At 39.2% G+C, this 21,726-nt stretch overlaps 1 protein-coding gene across 1 annotated transcript in view; it reads right to left on the reverse strand.

The window, feature by feature from the left end:
* The window catches only part of Cubn (cubilin), a 203,154-nt gene that overhangs the window by 132,346 nt on the left and 49,082 nt on the right, over positions 1-21,726 (reverse strand). The window contains 7 exon segments of the mRNA XM_048368018.1: positions 5,861-6,048; positions 7,312-7,468; positions 8,853-9,034; positions 9,354-9,514; positions 10,625-10,814; positions 20,015-20,145; positions 21,461-21,677. Coding sequence (XP_048223975.1) covers positions 5,861-6,048; positions 7,312-7,468; positions 8,853-9,034; positions 9,354-9,514; positions 10,625-10,814; positions 20,015-20,145; positions 21,461-21,677 — 1,226 coding nt within the window.

Raw genomic sequence — 21,726 nt, forward strand, 5'->3', positions numbered from 1 at the left:
CAGCCAGCATCCCCGTCAATTACATGCTCTTCAATTCTTCAGTTAACATTTTCCCTCTGCAGTAATGGTGAGGACTTAGTCCTGTGGCCCATACTTGGTCTACAGAAATTCTTTCCCTGAACCTCAATGATTATTTTACTTCCCTCCAATAATTCTACTAGTCAGTCATTGCTGCTACAAATGTGGGGCTGACTGCACCAGCCTGGGAAAGGGAGGTCACTAGAACTCAACGAGCCCACAGGACGCTGTGGCAGCCTCCCCCAGGCCCTTTCCCATAGAGAGCCCTCGAGCCTCCAGAGCCCTTGATACACCTTTCTGTTACAGAAGTGCCTTTCGTGACTACCCACAAGCTTTCCCTCTCAGTACTTCACATGTCCTGTGGTAAACTTGTATTGCTTGATCAATTAGTATCTGTTTCCTTCCCAACAAGAAAAACTGGTGATAAAGGATTCTATCTCTATACTTAAGGTATATAAAATATATTCTACTGACTGACTGACTGAACTATGAGTATTAATTAGGATAGTGACAGATTGGGAAGTTACCACAGCCACAGCAACATCAAATAACAGACTTATGTAATTGTATTTAATTTACTTTTAAATTTAAATTTAAAAAATTTTCGACATTCCAAGTCGAATAAGACATAGATATTTTTATTTGTGAATCATCTGTCAACGTTTGTGGCAGCAACTACTATGTGTTTGCCCCTAAATCGACTTCCCCTTTATGTGGGTTTATGAATCAACATGTAGCAGGCCAAGAATACCTGCACTCGATTCTGATGTGATTGGGAAATGAACTTGTGCTTATTGGATGAATTGATGCTCAGAGCCTCAGTAGGTTTCTGAGTTCTCCATAACAACTTCTGGGATTGCCTTAACTACAATGGCACATGGGCCTGGCATTTTGTAGTTGTGGTACAGAAAATACTGTTCCAGCTACTAATGCAGAAAACCTGAAAGATTCGTGGGCACTGGTGGTATATTTTAGACATCTTTCATTTGGAATGCATTATTTTGTAATTGTAAAGAGGCCCTGGAATGTAATGAGTAATGATACTAACGTCTGGTGGACAAGATGACCTCAGCAAGGATTTGGCAAGAGATAAAATATTTCCTACTGAGACTAGAGGGAAATGCGAGGACTTGAAGCTGCCTTTAGTGGAAAAGGGGAAGGGGCAGGAAGGAAGCAGAGGAGAAAATGGAAGATGAAGGTAAAGAGGAAGTTTAAAATCTGAATGGTAAGTCCTAGTTACTCAGGGGACTGAAGCCCAATGATCTCCCTTGGAAGCCAGTCTGGGCAGGAAAGTCCATGGGACTTTAATCTCCAATAAACTACTCAGAAAATCCTGGAAGTGGGGCTGTGGCACAAGTGGTAGAGCACTAGCCTTGAGTAAAATAAAGCTCAGGGACAGTACCTCCACCTTGAGCTTAAGCCCCAGTGCCAGCCCCGCCCCCCACAGAGAGAGAGAGAGAGAGAGAGAGAGAGAGAATAAATCTGAAAATGAAGTCAGTCGTTGTCTATCATATCTGGCCTTGTGAGACAGTGCAAGTATGACCATAGCTATGGAAAGTAAGATTAAATACAGTTCCATCTATTTAGCATTTCCATGAGAGTTTTGTCACCTGAGGACCTACCTGTTAGGGAAAGCAATTTACAAGGATGGCAGAGAAGAGTGTCACTTTCTCCTTTGGTTGGCTCCAGAAAGCTCAGTCTACACCACTTTCTTTGTGAGTTTCCACACTGCGCCCCCGATGCCACAAATTACTGCCCAGTCATACTAATCTCCAAGGGACAGTTCTCAATCCTGACCTCCACCCACCTCTTCGGTAATGTCAGCAGGCTGATTGCTGACCTCTGCCATTATTCTCATTTTTCTTGGCTTCCACACAAGATGCAATCACTTATGAGTGCTTCTCCCTGGTCTTGTCTACACATTCGCTCCCTGTTGACTTATTGTCCTACACCTCATTGCTGACTTCTCCCTGATTAACCACTTCCTGTTTGTGTCTTCAGTCACCTATGAGAAATCATCTCTTCAACATGCAACCAAGGATCAGAGTAAAAGCCAAATCAAGTTGCAAAATACAGACTGAATCTTTAAAATGTTCTTTCCAAGGGTTAGGAAAGCAGATTACTGGTAGAGTGCTTGCCTAGCTTGCATGAAGCCCTGGGTTTGATTCCTCAGTAGCACATAAACAGAAAATGCCAGAAGTGGCGCTGTGGCTCAAGTGGTAGAGTGCTAGCCTTGAGCAAAAGCAGTTCAGGAACAGTGTCCAGGCCCTGAGTTCAAGCTCCAGGACTGGCAAAAATAAATTTTAAAAAATATATTTACATTCCATAAATATATATATATACATATATATATCCTTACTCCTTTAGGAAAGTAACCCTTCATTGGACTAAATTTTTTGTAAAAAGAGATTTATATGATCTGAAGAGAAATCAGAGTATCAGACTAAATTTTTTGTTTTCAAATATGGTACATTTGCATATATTTGTTTCCCAATGAAATCTTTACCCATCCACACTTCTCAGAAAGGTGTGGTACAGTGTCTGACCAGGACCTAATCAGTTCTTTTCATAGTTTCAGTTTTATTAATTCATTAATAACCAAATTCTCGGAGCCGGGGATATGGCCTAGTGGCGAGAGAGCTTGCCTCGTATACATGAGGCCCTGGGTTCGATTCCCCAGCACCACATATACAGAAAACGGCCAGAAGTGGCACTGTGGCTCAAGTGGCAGAGTGCTAGCCTTGAGCAAAAAGGAAGCCAGGGACAGTGCTCAGGCCCTGAGTCCAAGGCCCAGGACTAGCCAAAAAAAACAAAAACAAAAAACAAATTCTGGCTCTGGTAACAATCACTCAATTGGGAACTGGGTAAGTCACTTAGGAGAAGAAAAAAAAACTTTTACCAGAAGTTATTAAAATATCTGAAGCTTGATTTTTGTGCTAGTGACTTTTTCTCTCCTTAAATGATTACTTATGCATTTAACATTTCTATCATGCACCAACTGCTGTAGTTATTGCTATCGGCGTGCCCCTTGGCTTGCAGAAATGGAAAAAATCCCTTCCCTCTAGGCAGCACTGTCATTCTTTGGAAGGCTTTTCTGAACTTCTGGCTCTCATTCTGTATTTTTGCTGCTTTCACCATAAAAGTTGCACCAGAGAAAGGGCATGGCTTTAACACAACCGACCCAGGCCTCTAACTAGCTGCTCCGCAGTGGTTAGAACAAGTATTTCTCACTTTTCAGCCTTCAAACACCACCCAAAACTACCTGTGAGACTTTTTGTTACCATTCCATCCTCAAATGAGTCCAAAGAAACGGGGTCCAGTTCTTGCCAAAGCTCTGTTTACTCCCCACTCTTTCTACTTAGAGTGGAGCCCATTTTAAAGTTCAGGTCAAAAGCTTCTTTCTCTCTTCAGCATTTCCCACTCAACCTTTTCAGGCCATGTGTTCCGAAGCATAAAATATAGTTCTACTTTGCAAATTTATGTTTTTGACTTTTGGCCTGAGCTCAAAAATTCTAAGATTGCATTGGATATTTACATATTTTCTTCAAACATTGGTAAATAGTACTTTCTATTATATCCATAATGGTGTTCTTTTGTAAATATAAATAAAGCAAGAGGCTGTGTGTGTGTATGTGTGTACGCGCGCATGTTTGCGCGCGTGCGTGCGTGCGTGCGTGTGTGTGTGTGTGTGTGTGTATGTTTTGGTTTCTTGTGGGGTTTTGTTTGCTATTGCTTTTGAGAGAGGGCCTCAAAGGAGCCCAGGCTAGTACTGAACTCATGAAGGAGCTAATTTTAGCATTGCACTCACTCCAGCTTCCTCAGCCTCCTGAGCAGCTGAGAGCTAAGATTAAAGGCAAGCTTTACACCATACTGATTCAATATCCTTTTGTTTTTTGTTTTGTTTTGTCTTGTTGCCAGTCCTGGGCCTTGGACTCAGGGCCCGAGCACTGTCCCTGGCTTCTTTTTGCTCAAGGCTAGCACTCTGCCACTTGAGCCACAGCGCCACTTCTGGCCATTTTCTGTCTATGTGGTGCTGAGGAATCAAACCCAGGGCTTTATGCATGCTAGGCAAACACTCTACCACCAGGCCACATACTCAGCCCTTTTGTTGTTTTTTTACTCAAATTTACCCCCTGCAAAACAAGAGAATCTCCTTATAATTATCTCAATGTAAGTATGTAATTCCTTCTTTGTTTCGATAAGCAAAAATGCTATTGGGAAGAGATGTAGTAACCCCAAACAACCTCAGCCATGCTGGTTTTGTGTTAAATAAAACTGTGAGAGGATGGTAACATTTTATAAAGATTCCTGACCATACCCTCCCCCCCACAAAAAATTATTTCAGATTTCTAGGGGCAAAACATTGGAAGTCTTTGCAAGCAAGATGTCTGTAAATCACTGCTTACCTTTAAAAGAAAGTCACTAAAGAAAGTCACACTAAGTCACTGTGACATGGGTAACTGAGAAAGGTAGAAAAATGTTTTAATGTCATCACAGTGAGAAGGTGTCATCTTAGAAAACAGTCATAGGGAAAGCATGATATGTGAATTAAGTCTTACATATTAATAATATAGAGGTAAACAAAGATTATGTGTTTGATGGCTCACACAGTGATGTTATTAATAAAAATCAGATGTAAAATGGAAGAAAATAGCTATGATATGGGAGAAAATAAACCCATATCTCAATTTTAATGTATGTTTACAAATACGCCCTTTTATATATCAACAGATCATTACAATATTGAAATAAGTTAACTATGTAGCTGCCTAAAATTTCAATCTACTATCCTGAAACTTACACAAGTTAGAATGAAAATTTTTTTAAATAAAAATAGCAGATTGAGGCTGGGAATATGGCCTAGTGGTAAAGTGCTTGCCTCATATACATAAAGCCCTGAGTTCGATTCCTCAGCACCACATACATAGAAAAAGCCAGAAGTGGAGCAGTGGCTCAAGTGGTAGAGTGCTAGCCTTGAGCAAAAAGATGCCAGGGACAGTGCTCAGGCCCTGAGTGCTCAGGCCCTCAGCCCCAGGACTGGGAAAAACAAAACAAAACAAAACAAAACAAAACAAAAAAATAGCAGATTGTAGACTGTTTCCTACACTAGGTTGCCTGGTACTCAAGCAATGTTGATTGTATAACATTGCATGTAGAGAGGAATAAATGTTACTCCAGGTCATTTTTCTAACAAACAAAAGCTTCCACTTTGCAAAAAGAGAAACTGAAATGATCTTAAAATAAAGAATTGAAGTCATGATTCATAGTGCCAGGCAAATGTGGCATGAAATAAATCCTGCTACTCAGACATTTTCTAATCTCCTACTTATTTGAAAAAACACACACCATAAAAACAACCATAAAAGTACAGACATTATCATTCTACCTCTAAAATTTAAATAAGATTGACCTGTCTAAGTTACACTGAAATCTAAAATCTGAGCATCCTTTTTATTAGTTAGTAGATTAAATATCCGAATATTAAGATGATGCAACGGAAGAAACATGAAAGAGACCTGCTCCAGTCATTATACTGAATGTGCATATGTGAAAACACATCCATATCACTTGAAGGTATAAGTGGGGTTGAGAAAGGTGAAAGGGGTGTCTTTGACTGAGATGTGTTGTACCTATAAATAGATTGATTGAATTGAAAAGCCTTTGTACAACTACATGAATGTAAGAAATATACCTTTGCAACATCGCAAGTGTTGTGGGTGATTGGTACATTATACCCACATAGGAAAGGGCCAGGGACGTGTCTGTGAAAAGTCTGAAGGAGTTCTACCTTGCTTTGTGTCACCTGAGCAGAACATAAGCAATCTGCTGAGTTTTGGCCTACCTCCAAGTAGTCCACTGAGCAGTTTACATGGCTCTCGATATCCATGGCTAAAAATGTGTAGTTCACTGAGTTGCCCTTGGTCGCTTCGATGGTCCATTTGCAGCGCTGATTCGGAAAATAGGAGTTTGGGTAATTTATACTCTCCAAGATACCATAGGTTTGGTTGGTTATTACCACATTGTCACATGCTGGAAAAATAACATAAGATCATGGTAGTTAAGACCCACTGTTATACCTGCCATAATTAGTCCACGCTATTTGTGAGATTGATATTTAAGGAAACATTTAGATTAAGAAAAACCCATATATATTCTTATTATTGTGTGTGAGTATGTGTGTGAGTATGTGTATGTGTGTGTGTATGTGTTTTCCTGGGAATTGAACTCTGGCCTTACACGTTAAACAGGTGCTCTACCACTGAGCTACAGCCTTCAGTTGTAAGTGTGAAATAATACTTAAATAATTCAAACGTTCATGGGTCAGGAAGGTAGAACAGTCATTTCAAATAGGTATCGCATTTCCTCTGAGTGGTTGGACATCAGAATAGCCAGGCTCTACTAAGGGGATTTGTTTGTTTAAAAATATATATTAAGGGCTGCGGATGTGGCCTAGTGGCAAGAGTGCTTGCCTCCCATACATGAAGCCCTGGGTTCAATTCCCCAACACTACATATACAGAAAATGGCCAGAAGTGGCGCTGTGGCTCAAGTGGCAGAGTGCTAGCCTTGAACAAAAAGAAGCCAGGGACAGTGCTCAGGCCCTGAGTCCAAAAAGCCCCATAACTGGCAAAAAAAAAAAAAAGAAAACATATATATATATAAATATATATTAAACAAATATACTACGATTCTAGTTTTATATCCTCATTATGAAAAAATAAAAGAATGGAAACCTGTTGGGGAAAATAAGCAACTCCAGTAGGTTGCTAGGAGCTATACCATATGCCTAAGGACCATGGATGTGTGGATATTTTGTTCAGTAAATCTTTAATACTGTCGTGCTGTCTTCTGGAGTAAGAGGATTTCATGGTTTCCTTCCACAGGGAGGAACACTCCCACTCCACACTTGACTCCCACGTACCACAGCTCCCTCTTCATCTTGTATGAGGTACCTTTTATACATTTGAAGGTAAATAACAAAATTCGACCAGTGATTTATTGGGAGATGAGAATGTGTGATGTGAATTGAAAAACTACGAGTCATTAAGCCACGGCACTGATCTTGCTGAACTGCCACGGTCGCATCCCTGGAAATACTCTTCTAAGTTTCTACCACTTGCCAGGTGTTAGTAATGGGAGGTTAAGTGGGAGAAATGTTCATTCCTCCCTCAAATGAAATGAAATCCTTTTGACATCAGAAACTGAGATTTCATTTCACGGGCTGAAACCAGTGGGCGCGGCTTCTTTCTGTTTCTCCACTCCAGTGACTAGGCCGCTGCATGGACATACTTACTTTGTCTATACCAGATCAGGAAGCCACTTCCTTGCTGACCCTCATTAGTCCGCAGCTTCAGGAACAGATTGTCTCCCCTGGAGTGAATGGGAGTAGGCTTCTCATCCCCACAGAGCTGAGCTATCAGGTGAGAATTCATACTTGGGCCATCATACACCTTGAGGAAAACATGTTCACGTCAGATGGTTGTGACTATAAAGGTGCTCTAGAGGACTGTGCAGAAGTGGGGAAAGGTGGGCATATGCTACCACAGAATGAAATATTTCTGAAAATTACACAGGAATCGAACAGCAATGATAGGGGTAAAATGATGTGTGCCACAAGGTTGAAGTTTAATACCCATTTTGAGACCAGAACTTGTCTCTTGATTTATCAAAATGAACTCCAGGAGATAGAAAAGGAAACGTTTTGTTATTGTTGCTGGTGGTGGTGTCAGTGGATGGTGTTTGGTTTTGCTTGTTGTTGTTGTTGTTGTTTAGGGAGGATAAGGCAGAGCTAGTAGTGGAGGAAGATAAATGCAAGCATGCTATTCAGTATACACTATGTGGAAAATGACCTATGTACCTGGTGGGCAGGGACAGGAGGGGGAAGCTGGGGGAAAGTGAGGAGGGGTGACATTGCCCCCCAAAAGAAATGTACTTGCAGCATGCCCATGGCTCATGCCTGTAATCTTAGCTACTCAGGAGGCTGAGATCTGAGGATCAAGGTTTGAAGCTAGCCCAGGCAGGAAAGTCTGGGTGTCTCTTATCTTCAATTAAACACCAGAAAACAAGAAATAGAGCTGTGGCTCAAAGAGGTAGAGTGTTAGCCTTAGCCTTCAGCAAAAAGAGTTCAGAGACAGAGCCCAAACCCTGGGTTCAAGCCACTCAACCAATCAAAAAAAAAAAAAAAGAAAGAAAGAAAACAACAAAAACCTTTTAACCTGACTTATTAACTGGTCACATGTCTGTACAACAACCTTAACATGAAATGAAATTATGAAAAAAGGAATATCTCTAAATGGCCAAAACAATCCTCTGAATTGTCAACATTTTTTTTTTTTTGGTGGTAGTACTGGGACTTGAGATTGGGGCTTAGCCCACTTGCCACAGATGCCTTCTGCCGTTTGAGCCATGCCTCTACCCCTTCAATTATTATCTTCCAAAGACTATGTAGAAACTATGTAGATTATGGTCATAAATTCTATAATCGCTCTTAAGATATTTTAACTGTATCTTAGACTTTATATACAAAATATGGTAATGTTAGCAGTTCTTTGCCTAAGGTGCTTAGAAAACTCTCACTAACATCAAATTTCTTTGGCATTTCTTTAACTTTGTGTGCAACTTTCATTTGACATGTTTGTGATGACATGGATTGAGATGCATTGTGCTGATAAACGTATACATTGAATTGAAACCCCTCTGTGCAACTAAAATGAAGGAATGAATGAATAAAGTAATTAATAAATACTACTCATCTTTCCTGAATCTCAAAACAAAAGTAAAAATATTTTCTGTGTTAGGTGAGATGAAGTCCAGGATGACATAATTTATACATACAGCAAGATAATCCAAAGAGCAGTTCGGATGATACTCCAAGTGGAACTCTTCAAATGTTAGTTCAAACGGGCTACCTTGGCTTGCTTTTAACCACCAGTAGCACTCGGAGCTGTGGTAATAAGGCATTGGGAAGTTGGGAGATGTGAATTCGCCGGAAGAAGTGGTAAGGTTGCCTCCACAACCTAGGGAAAGAAGAAGTGAATGATGCGTGTGATCTCAGCAACTTATCCATATCCTTAAATCAAGGTGCAGAGCACCACTTCATCAGAGAGTAGCCCATTTCATATCTGTGTACTGTCCTTTTTTTTTTCTAATCAAGATGATCAATCAGCTTCATGAAATATGCCAGAGACCTGAGTATTTTGCCGTTTCATTCTTCAAAATAGATAGGTGCTGTTAATTTAAAACTAGTAATTGTGATATTGAAGGTGTGTGAGCAAGTAATAACTAAACACAAGTGGGGAAAAAGGGCAATTCAACAATCTTTTATTGGCTCTTTACCTGTTGCTGTTCCATCCCAGTAAGCTGAAAATCCAGAACGTGAGACTGACATGTCACTGTGAAATTTTAACCAGAATTTGTTACTGTGAGAAATGAATGACGGAGGGAGAGTCGATCCACAAAATATTCCCAGGAGTGGTGAATTTTCATAGCCTCCGTCTCTGCACAAGAACACAGAAGTGAACACATATTAGGTTACTAATACTACTGGACAGACATTGAGACTAACTTAAACTGACCAGTTTGGCACATCACTTGTGTCAAATTTCCTTCCAAAAAATAAATCATAATGTCAAGTTCTCAACTTTTTTGTTTGCTTCATTCTAGAATATTTGATGACAGTAAAGAACTCCATGCAGGCATTGCTTCCTCCTATCATCAGTGGAAAGTTGAGAGAAGGTGTTTCACCACCTTCTCAAAGCAAATATTTCAAAGAATAAGGAATATAGAAACTACAATTTGCAGGCTGGGGATATGGCCTAGTGGTAGAGTGCTCGCCTCGTATACATGAAGCCCTGGGTTTGATTCCTCAGCACCACATGTATAGAAAATGGCCAGAAGTGGCGCTGTGGCTCAAGTGGCAGAGTGCTAGCCTTGAGCAAAAAGACGCCAGGGACAGTGCTCAGGCCCTGAGTCCAAGCCCCAGGACTAGCAAAAAAAACCCTACAATTTTCAACAGTATAAACAAATATTGCCTATTACTGGGCAGTATTAAATGTATCTACTTTGGAAATTTTTACAACTTAGTGTACTATATTTGGTATATTTAATACAATCCTGGAAGTCATATTTCCCTAAGAAATTTTGAGGTCTTAAACATAGATAAATATACATGTTTTTTAGACAAAATAATTCTACACTCAACATTAAATCCCAGTGATTAGTCACTATAAATTAAAATTTTAAAGAATTGCAACATAAAGCAACCATCAGCTGTGTAGAACCTCACAAAATTATCTTGTAGGAAATCTTTGGTTGAGAAGGTAGAACAGAGGTTTTGAGAATTATGTGTCATTTTAGCAAGATACGGTTTGACTATAATTTGCTATTTTAATATCTTCCTACCCGAGAGTAACATTTATTTTAAGATAAGTTCCCAGATGTAAAATGATCAAAATAAGATTAATAGAGATGCCAAAATGATGCATCCTACTTGTTTTTCTGTGTTATTCTGCAAAATAAAGATGTCAAAAAGTGGTAATATACCGTCACTGCTTATGTAATGTTTAATGTTTAAAAGAATTATAAATGAAGGAAGTGAAGGTTCTTACCTGATTTCCACGTAGTCCACACAGCCTCCGAAAATGGGTGACTCCAAAGAGAAGTTAGTAAAGTGCAATGCAATCTGCTTGTTGGTTCCCACTGTGATCCTATAAGTGCAGTCTAAATCATTGGGATAGTCATTGGGGTGGTTAGGGGAAGTGATTATCCCATACTCATCTGTGTAGTCGTATGAACATGCTATGAAAAGAAACAGAGCACAAGAGACAAAACTGAAGACGTTATGCTCGGATTATAGTACATGTACTCAAATACATGGCTTTAATCAGTGCCAATGAACTGGATTTCCAGTAAGTCCCTAACATATCCCCAATATGGCTTCATTTTGAAAGAGTTTTTGAAATCTCAAAGGCAATATAATTAGCATACCTCAGTTATGTGATGGCAATATTTACACACCATAAAAGTACTGTGATTTTGGAATTGGAAATAAAAAAAATTCCCATGTAAACTCTTGTGTTAAAAAATAGACTTTATTACAAAAATTTTAGAAGGAACTAGAAAATAATTCAATTCTTCTCTTTTCAGAATTTTTCTTTAAAATGCTTTTTCTCCAAGGTATGTATTTATGTTGGATAACAAAGTGGATACCAACACAAGAAGGTGAATAATAATAAGCCAGGCTTGGTGATCAAAGCTTATCTAAATACTGACAAGCTATGCAAACTCCTACTTCCTTATCTCTAAAATAAAGATGGCTACTCTGTCCTGAAGTGACTTTTGTAGCTATTCCTGTCTAATTTGCGCTGTAGTTTTTACTTTTTTGGTGCATAATATGTAAAAACACGCAGTAGAGAAGGTATTATGAAACCTCCTGCCATTTAAAACAGTGCATCCTGAAGGGACCTCCAATCCCATCTGCAACTCACTTGAATCATCCCAGACATCATGGGTTGGGGCCTTGTGCTCTCTTGCTTGGCGTACTTCAATGCTATTTTCACTTTAATAAATTTGTGCTTCTCTCATTAAAAAGAGAGTCAATAAAGGGCTGAGAATGTGGCTTAGTGGTTGATTGCTTCCCTAGTACGCATGAAGCTCTAGGTTTGTGATTCCTCAGTTTCACATAAACAGAAGACAAAAATGGCAGTGGTTCAAGTGCTAGAGTGGCTAGCCTTGAGCAAAAGCAGCTCAGGGGCAATGCACAGACCCTGAGTTCAAGGACATGACTGGCAAAAAGAAATAATAATAAACCTTGACAGGTGGGAGTCCTGATTTCCTTGGCATTTGATACCAGCAAAAGTTCCTGATCAAAGAGAGAAGACAGCTAAAGTCTAAGCAGTAAATGACAGTGATATGCAGCTGAGGAAGCACAGACCAGACTGAAGGCTGCTAAAATATCTGGAACATATAGAGAGCAGAGCTAAATGTTTGGTTAGGGTTCCCCATGGGTTCTTGACTGAATATGGGCGGGGTATACAGAGAATGAGACTTCGGTGGGCATAAAGAAAGCAGATGCTACTGAATTAGAAGCCAAAACAGGATGTAGTGGTCAAAACAACTCTGAGACTGTAGAGTTCTCTACCAACTAGAACAGAGATCTCTTATTTCCATTTCAGGTACCCAGTTGAAACAAGAAGACTATACTTCAAGACTGTACTTCAGGGGCTGGGAATGTGGCCTAGTGGTAAAGTGCTTGTCTCACATACATAAAGCCCTGGGTTTAATTCCTCAGTACCACATATATAGAAAAAGCCAGAGGTGGCGCTTTGGCTCAAGTGGCAGAGTGCTAGCCTTGAGCATAAAGAAGCCATGGACAGTGCTCAGGCCCTGTGTTCAAACCTTAGGACTTGCCAAAAATAAAAATAAAAAAAGACTATACTTTATAAACTGAAGACCACAGCCTCAACTTCTCTAAATGCTTCTCTACAAAAGAAAAAAGCAGGGCTGGGGATATGGCCTAATGGCAAGAGTGCTTGCCTCGTATACATGAGGCCCTGGGTTTGAGTCCTCAGCACCACATATACAGAAAATGGCCAGAAGTGGTGCTGTGGCTCAAGTGGCAGAGTGCTAGCCTTGAGCAAAAAAGAAGCCAGGGACAGTGCTCAGGCCCTGAGTTCACGGCCTAGGACTGGCCAAAAAAACAAAACAAAACAAAACAAAAAAACAAAAGAAAAAAGCAACTGTATGTCTGAGCAAGGCCTGGAAAGATGATTAGGACTGGGAAGTTGAGAAATAGTAAGTTATTAGAAAGTCATAGGAAACATCTAGGGATCTCCACAAATGCACCTTAAAGAAAAAGTCCCCCATAAACACAAGGCAATAATTAGCCAGATATTAACCAGAGAAGAAAATCAAGGCCTACAACATATCATCCACAAGTTCTAGTGTAAAACTCAGAAACGACTGCTACTACTTAAAAATAAAGTACTGTGAACCCAACATTCAAGGAAAAACAGTCATTTATCAAGGAAAATGTGGTCACATAATGCAAGTGGCCTAAATATTAGATTAAAAAAAACAAGTGTTTTAATGGAAATATCAGACTATGTCCCAATAATTAAACAAGTCTTAAGAGTAAACAGAATGTTAGTAGAGGAAAAAAAATAGAAAGTTACAAAAGTAAGAGCAATAAGGAAATTCTACAATTTAAATGTATACTAACTGAAATAAAACTCATGATGGGGGCTGGGGATATGGCCTAGTGGCAAGAGTGCCTGCCTCATATACATGAGGCCCTGGGTTCGATTCCCAAGCACCACATATACAGAAAATGGCCAGAAGTGGCGCTGTGGCTCAAGTGGCAGAGTGCTAGCCTTGAGCAAAAAGAAGCCAGTGACAGTGCTCAGGCCCTGAGTCCAAGCCCCAGGACTGGCCAAAAAAAAAAAAAAAAACAAAACTCATGATGGCTTTATTAGCAGAGTAGACTCTGAAGAAAAAGAGATCAGAGTAATGAAAGGTGTTTCTATAGAAATGATTTATGCTGAATGTAATGCTTTTCAAGAGGAAAGAATTACAGAAAATGCACAGTGAGAATCGTGGAATGGGATGACACAGACTTTTGCAACAAGTCAAAATAAGTGAGAATAGGAAGATGATATACGAGACTATGATTCTTCAAAATTTGATGAAGTATGTTTACTTAGGTACAATGGGTTGAGTCACTTCTGAATCAGACAAGTCACACTAGTCAAACTAATGAAATATTAGTTTAACTAACAGCTATTTTCTAATAAAATAAAAACAAGGAACGATAAGTTAATGACAACAGAGAAAAACACTCATCACATGCAAAGAAGCCAAGATATGAATGACGGCTGCCTTCTAATCAGAAACAATGGTGGCAGGAAAAAAATTGAATGCATAGTTTATTTGAAACTGTAAATATCTCGCAAAAGCATGTTAATGAGGATAAAATTTTAAACAGACATAATCTCAGAGTATTCATCGCTAGAAGGCCTGTATTATGTGAAATACTAACAATGTACCTTAGGTGAAAGGGAAATGATACTAAGTAGAAATTTATATCTACAAGAATGAATAGAGGATACTAAAAATAATAAATGAGTGACTAAACGTGTAGAATAAATTTTCTTTAAAAGATTTAGTGGGGCTGGGAATATTGCCTAGTGGCAAAAGTGCTTGCCTCGTATACATGAAGCCCTGGGTTCTATTCCTCAGCACCACAAACATAGAAAACGGCCAGAAGTGGCGCTGTAGCTCAAGTGGCAGAGTGCTAGCCTTGAGCAAAAATGAAGCCAGGGACAGTGCTCAGGCCCGAGTCCAAGGCCCAGGACTGGCAAAAAAAAAAAAAAAAAGATTTAGTGATTTAAAGCAAAAAAAAAAGTATCAAGATACATTTTATAAATCACAGAAGCTAAAGATGTAACTGAAGGGGCTGGGAATATGGCCTAGTGGCAAGAGTGCTGGCCTCTTACACATGAAGCTCTTGGTTCGATTCCCAAGCACCACATATTTGGGAAACGGCCAGAAGGGGCGCTGTGGCTCAGGTGGCAGAGTGCTAGCCTTGAGCCAAAAAGAAGCCAGGGAAGGTGCTCAGGCCCTGAGTCCAAGGCCCAGGACTGGCCAAAAAAAAAAAAAAAAAAGATGTAACTGAGGTAGCACTGACAAGAGTCAGGGAGGTAGATATATAGTTTGCTACATTCATACAGGGTGCAGTGTCGGGTATGAAGTCAATGAGGTAAGGTATAAGTGTATTATGCTAACACTAAGCAGACTGCTGGTAAGTTAAGGATACAACTTTTTAGCACTGAAGTAAACAATGAGATATTTAAAAGCCAATGAAGGAAAAGGAAAATAGTAACAGAAAATGAAATACATGGAAATCAAAGATGATGTTAGTATGCTAGATGTGATCACATCAATAATTACATTAGCTACCAATAATCTGAACACATCTGTTAAAACATTTATAAGGCTGAATGAAAAGGCTGGAGACAATCACATGCTTTTTGTTATCTGTGCACATTAATGATTTTTACTTATTTATTTTTTTATTTATTTTTATTTTTTTATTTTTTTGGCCAGTCCTGGGCCATGAACTCAGGGCCTGAGCACTGTCCCTGGCTTCCTTTTGCTCAAGGCTAGCACTCTGCCACTTGAGCCACAGCGCCACTTCTGGCCGTTTTCTACATATGTGGTGCTGGGGAATCGAACCCAGGGCTTCTTGTATAGGAGGCAAGCACTCTTGCCACTAGGCCATATTCCCAGCCCCTATGCACATTAATGATGACACCAATATGCTGAAGTGAAAGAAAAGAACCATAAAATAACAAACTTAAATGATTGAAATAAAACCAAAGAAAACTATTGGGCACTGTTGGGCCATGCCTGCAATCCTACAATTCAGAAGGATGAAATCTGAAGATTGTGGTTCAAAGCCAGCCCAGGCAAAAATCTGTGAGGCTCTTATCTCTAATTACCTGGCAAAAAAAAGAGGACAATGATCGTGCTGGACTCTGGAAGATTTCTACCTGAACCCAACCCCAGACAAAAACTCTAGAGCCTACCTGAAAAATAACTAAAATATGGGGCTGGGAATATGGCCTAATGGTAAGAGTGATTGCCTCCTATACATGAAGCCCTAGGTTCGATTCCTCAGCACCACATACACAGAAAAAAACGGCCAGAAGTGGCGCTGTGGCTCAAGAGGCAGAGTGTGAGCCTTGAGCAAAAGGAAGCCAGGGACAGTGCTCAGGCCCTGAGTCCAAGCTCCAGGACTGGCAAAAAAAAAAAAAAAAAAAACAACAACAAAAACAAAACAAAAAAAACCTAAAGTAACGAAGAACGGAGGTCAAATGTAGAATAACTGCCTTGCAGTCCTGAAATCAAACTCCAGTACTGCCCTTCCCAGAAAAACAAAGAAAGAAAGGAGGGAAGAGGTGACATTGTCCAAAAAGAAATGTACTCTTATGTAACTATGACCCCTTTGTATATCATCTTTGTAATAACAATTTCAATTTTTTTAATTAAAAAATTTAAAAAGCTCAAAAAAGTCAACAACAAAAATTTATCTAACACAAAGTATGTAAAAGGTTCACTTTTCTTTTGACAGTATAAATGGCTCAATGCTTTCTAACAAAATACAAATAAATACATTTGAGCGTGTTTTTACAAGAGAATATGTGTTTTTATGAACCTATCACATCAATATAAGATGCAGACATAAAAATGTCTGTGGCTTTTGTTTTATCTTCTGCTGACAAAGAAAAAATTTGTATTTGTAGCAGCTAGATAGCTAGTCTAGTCTAAAAGCATTACAAAGTGACAAAGATGAAAAGCACATTGCTTTATCATGTGTGTTCTACTGAATTGGTAATGGAAAAGCCAATCTCTGAAGATCAAAGCCAACTTCTAGCAGAACCATCCTATATTTCTTTCTGAACAACCTCAAGTGAAAAGAAAGCAAATGGAGAGAACATATGCAAATGTCCTTTGTGGACCATTACAAAATTCACAGAGCTGGACTTTCCTAAAAAGGATCATGTTTGTATGCACGCAGCGTACATTTTCAAAGAAGTGTTTGGACCATAGCATTTGGACCACAGTAATAAGCTCATGATCAAAGAAGGAAACCAGAAGCATAATATCCAACCCATAATGATGTGTCAACCCCACAAGCTCTGTGCCACAGGAACAGGATAAATTTATCCAGGAGCTGGAGGAAATCATTATATAAAAGAAGAAGGCCCTTATGTGTGGTAACGCTTCATCTTATCCTGGAATACATTATGTCATTGTTTAATCATATTAAATTGAGGATTACTCTGCATATCATAGCTTCTAACAGTACTTATGAGATGTGGTCTCTGATAAATCCATATGATCTCAGATCTTATAGATAAATAAAATAATAAAAAGCCAAGCTACCATGAACTACCAAGAACTTCACTATGGGATGATGTAACTGTTACACCTGTGAGTTTATCCAGCAAAACAGGCAGGCATACACAGACCGGCCAAGAAAATATGCACTTTCTGGTCTGTGAAGGTAAAATAATGATCAATTCATAACCAGTGTGATGTGATATTCTCTCTCTCTCTCTCATGTTGGGATTATTAAATTGGGGTTTCATACATAACAAGCTACCACCTCAATCTCCTCCCTTTCATCAGTTTCCTTTCTGTCCAGCTCACTTCTTCACTTTGCTTCAATTTACATCCATTTGAATTGTCACTCATCTACCTGCAAACTTGTTTTAATTCAACATCAACATGCTCTTTTCCCCACAATTTCAATTTCTCTTAATTGTTTCTGCACAAAACACTGCCTCACACACGAGTAGAGTATTAAGAGTCATTTCCCTCCTTGCAGAGCTGTGTCTTACTTTGCATGTTTTTACCAAGACCTCCATGAGGCCCTGTCTAAAGTATATGTTATTTGAGAGACAGTTTATTCATGCAGCAAATTAAAATTAGGTACATAGATGATTAGAACTAGGAGATATTTCAAAGACCATCAAATCCAATCCTTTAATTACACAGATGAGAAAACTGGAGCCCAAAGAGTTCAAGTGAGTTACTCCAAATTTAATATTCAGTGTGATTCAGGGCCAAACATATGGGATAGATAAAACTACAGAAGTATGGAAAATTGTGTATACACTATAATTTCTTGAGAAACCAAGTTAGGCTATTGGATGTTAACCACCTGAAAGAAATCCAGGGAACACATCAATCACATAACCGATTATAAATCCTCAGGATTTCATTTCGCATGTGCTACAACTGAATCATGAATAATCTCCTCCACAGGGTTTCACCACTTATAAAAATAGATATGCTGTTGCACGCAGGATATCTAAACTCATGCATCGAAAACAGAATTTGAACTACTGCAGAGAATAGTAATTTTTCTGTGGCACGGAAGAGTGGCCAGACCCTCCAAAGAGAAATAAATGAGAGATTGGATAATGGTAAATGGGTGGTTTATCACACAGAATAGACTTTAAAACAATGCCCAGGGCTGGGTGGTGAAGGCTCCTACTTGCAATCCTAGCTACTCAGAAGGTTGAGAGCTGAGGATCACAGTTCAAGGCCAGCCAGGGAAGGAAGGCTTGGGATACTCTTTTCAATTAGCCACCTGAAAACTGGAGGTAAAGCTGTGGCTCAAATGATACAGGGGTAGCCATGAGCAAAAAGAAGTTCAGTGGCAGTGTCCAGGACTTGAGTTCAAGCCCAATGGCTGGCTGGCAAACACACATACACAAAAGTATGTCTAGAGATCTCTGGACACAAAACTGTGTTGAAGGAGCATGTCTACACACAGGAAAAGCTCCCAAAGGAACTCATTAAATGGCACCATTTTTTTCTGGAGCAATGCAAAGACTGTGAGATGCTTAGTAAGCACGGTTCCCTTAGGTCTACTACAGAGCTTCATTGAATGATTATTAGGGTCCATTAAATACCATTCTTAACGATGCACCCAGACTCACTAAAATAGCACACATCCCAAGAGGGACCCTGGGCCTAGCAGGGATCCTGATGGACCCCTAGGGACCCTGATGCCCTTCTAAGTCCCATAGGCTCTGGGTGAAAGGCATCTGTACTCACCTAGCTCGCACTTGGGCTACAAAGGTCTTCTTACCACACTGTTTTCAAGTAGCACAATAATGATGGAGGGGCTGGGAATGTGGCTTAGTGGCAAGAGTGCTTGCCTAGCATGCATGAAGCCCAAGGCTCTATTCCTCAGTGCCACAAACACAGTAAAAGCCAGAAGTGATGCTATCGCTCAAAGTGGTAGCCTTGAGCAAAAGATGCTCAGAAATAGTGCCCAGGCCCTGAGTTCAAACCCCAGGATTGGCAAAGAAAAAAAAATTTTTAATGATGGAAAGCAAATAATAGAAAAAGGAGAATATAAAGGAAAACATACAGAAAAGGCTCAATTCCATTAGGTCAAATTTCAAAAAAGACATTTTGCCAAGAAAGCTTTGGTCTGCTGCTGTAGAATTTGTGGCAACTATCTCTTATTTTCTTCCATTCTGTCCTGTTGCTAATTATATAAAATAGGGGTGTCTAATTGGTAACTTGTTATTTGGATAGAATTTTCAATTTGATTAAAAAAATTACAAAAGTGATTATCACTTTGTATCATTGTCTCTGTATTATGCTTGCACCCTTATTCCTTACCTCTTTCTGCCTCTGTGACTCAATGATCAACTGAGCCATTCAAAGTAACTTATAGGCATTGTGTGTTTTTATCCCTCAAAACTTCAGAATACATTTCTTGTACATATAGGAGGAGGTAAAGGGGGATCATTGTGTAGCCCTGGCTGGCTTTGAAATTCTATCCCCCTGCCCCAGTCTCCAGAGTAGCTGGGATTACAGGCATGCACTACCATGACTAACCAGTGTACTATCCCTAAGAACTATACTACCTTACAGAAAAAAACAATACAGTTATTAAATTAAGAAAGCAACTTTGAGGAAAATTGAAAACTCACTAATTTTTTTTTTTTTTTGTCAGTCCTGGGGCTTGGACTCAGGACCTGAGCACTGTCCCTGACTTCTTTTTGCTCAAGGCTAGCTAGCACTCTGCCACGTAAGCCACAGCGCCTCTTCTGGCCATTTTCTATATGCGGTGCTGGGGAATTGAACCCAGGGCCTCATGTATAGGAGGCGAGCACTCTTGCCACTAGGCCATATCTCCAGCCCCAAAACTCACTAATATTGATATAATTGATTCTATAAAATGAACACAATACATTAATATCTATTTGTATGAATTTTAGTAGGAGTATCAAATTAGTACTTTATTACCCTAATATTGATACAATAACCCTGTCTAATCATTACACTCTTTGACCTACTATACCTTCTCCAAAACACAGCTCTCCTTGTGTGGTACAGTTTTGTGGATGACATATTCAGTAATGTTTTCAGTGGAACCAAATGAGACCAAGCGTGTAATGTTGTTTTGTTACCTTCTGATTCAGCGAGTGTGGTATAATGTATTGCAAAGCCTTCATGAGCAAGGTCAGAATCAGCCACAAACATCAGCATCACTGAGTTGCTACTGCTGGTAAGAATTGGTGGGATGGATTTTCCACAGTATCTATTTCAAAGAAAGAAGAGACACATGTGTTTTAGTGTATTTGAAACACCATAACAAAACTTAGGACATGTAATTATGATAATGTGTTTTGTTATCCACCTTCAATCACATTTAAAAATTATATCTCACTAAAAATAATTTGCACACCTACTACAGATCATGATTACTTTGGCAAAAGTGGTCTTGTGTATGTGGCTGTATCGCTTTATACACATATGAGAATTTTAATAAAATTAGAAAGCACGAGCTATAATAAACCACCACATAGCTAGCACAATAATAAACTTGTTCATCAATATGTAATAAAGGAAAAGAAGATAACATAAATTCAAAAAGCACTAATCCAGAGACAACTCTATCCACCGGAGTCATGGTGGTTTGAGGAAGACTTTATGACTTGTTTTCTTCATCTGTAAAATGGACGTGTCCATACACCTAACATCAAACAGTTGTTCCTGAGAATCTGGCCAGTGAATAAACTGGTGAGAATAGTACATGCAGTAGTAATTCCCACAAAAATGCAATCTACTACTTTCAATCAGCTGTCTAAAGGAGAGAAAAGAATTTAATTAATAAGCTAGGTCACAGTTTTGCTCAAAAGAAAGGATAATTTTGACACAGACAAAAAGATGCTAACAATTCCTATAATTCTAGCTATTCAGAAGGCTGAGATCTGAGGAACAAAGGCAGCCAGGAAAACAAAAGTCTGTGAAACTCTAATTTCCAATTAAGCAACCCCAAACAGGAAGTAGAGTTGTGGCTCCAAGTGCTACAGCACTATCCTTGAGCATAAATGTTCAGGGACAGTACACAAGCCCTGAGTTCAAGCCCTATAACCAACACACATAAGATGCTTTGGTAGTAGTGTAACTAATAGGCCTTACATCAGTGCTTGTTAGATAAGGAGCAACTGAGGATGGGGAGGTGTTGGTTAAAAGATCTACAATTACAATCAGAAAGCAGAAATAAGTTTCACAAAATCTACTTCAGAGCAGAGTAACTCTAATTGAGGATATATTGTATTTTTGTAAAGATGTTTTATGCTATTACCACTAAAATGATAATAGTATGACATAATATATTTGTTAATGGTATAGATTTAACCATTCCATGGAGTATGATATGTAATTCAAAATGCCTTGGTACACAAGATAAAAACTTGCCATTAGCTTAAAATAAATAAGAGAAAATGATGCTAAGTGTAATCATGGTTTTATTCCTCTATGATAAACAATCTATGAAGCAACAAAAAAGGCAAATTACACACCTACACACACACACACGCACATGCGTGCAACAAATGAAATAAACTCACCTGCCAAGAGATTTCCCTGAGCCAGTGTCATAAACTTCTAGGTAGTCCTTGGTGCAATTGTAATGGAACTCCAGATAGAATGGCTTAAACTCGAGGCGAATCAGGTGCCCTGGCTGGACTAATATATGCCAGGTGCAGTTGATACCATTGGGATAGACATTCGGATAGCCGGGACTTAAAATAGTTCCTGTTGACCCAGTAAGAACTTCTCCACATGCTATTAAGATAGATAGATAGATAGATAGATAAATTACCAGTAATAATGA

The sequence above is a fragment of the Perognathus longimembris genome, chromosome 18 (assembly GCF_023159225.1).
Source record: "Perognathus longimembris pacificus isolate PPM17 chromosome 18, ASM2315922v1, whole genome shotgun sequence".
NCBI classification, from domain to species: domain Eukaryota; kingdom Metazoa; phylum Chordata; class Mammalia; order Rodentia; family Heteromyidae; genus Perognathus; species Perognathus longimembris.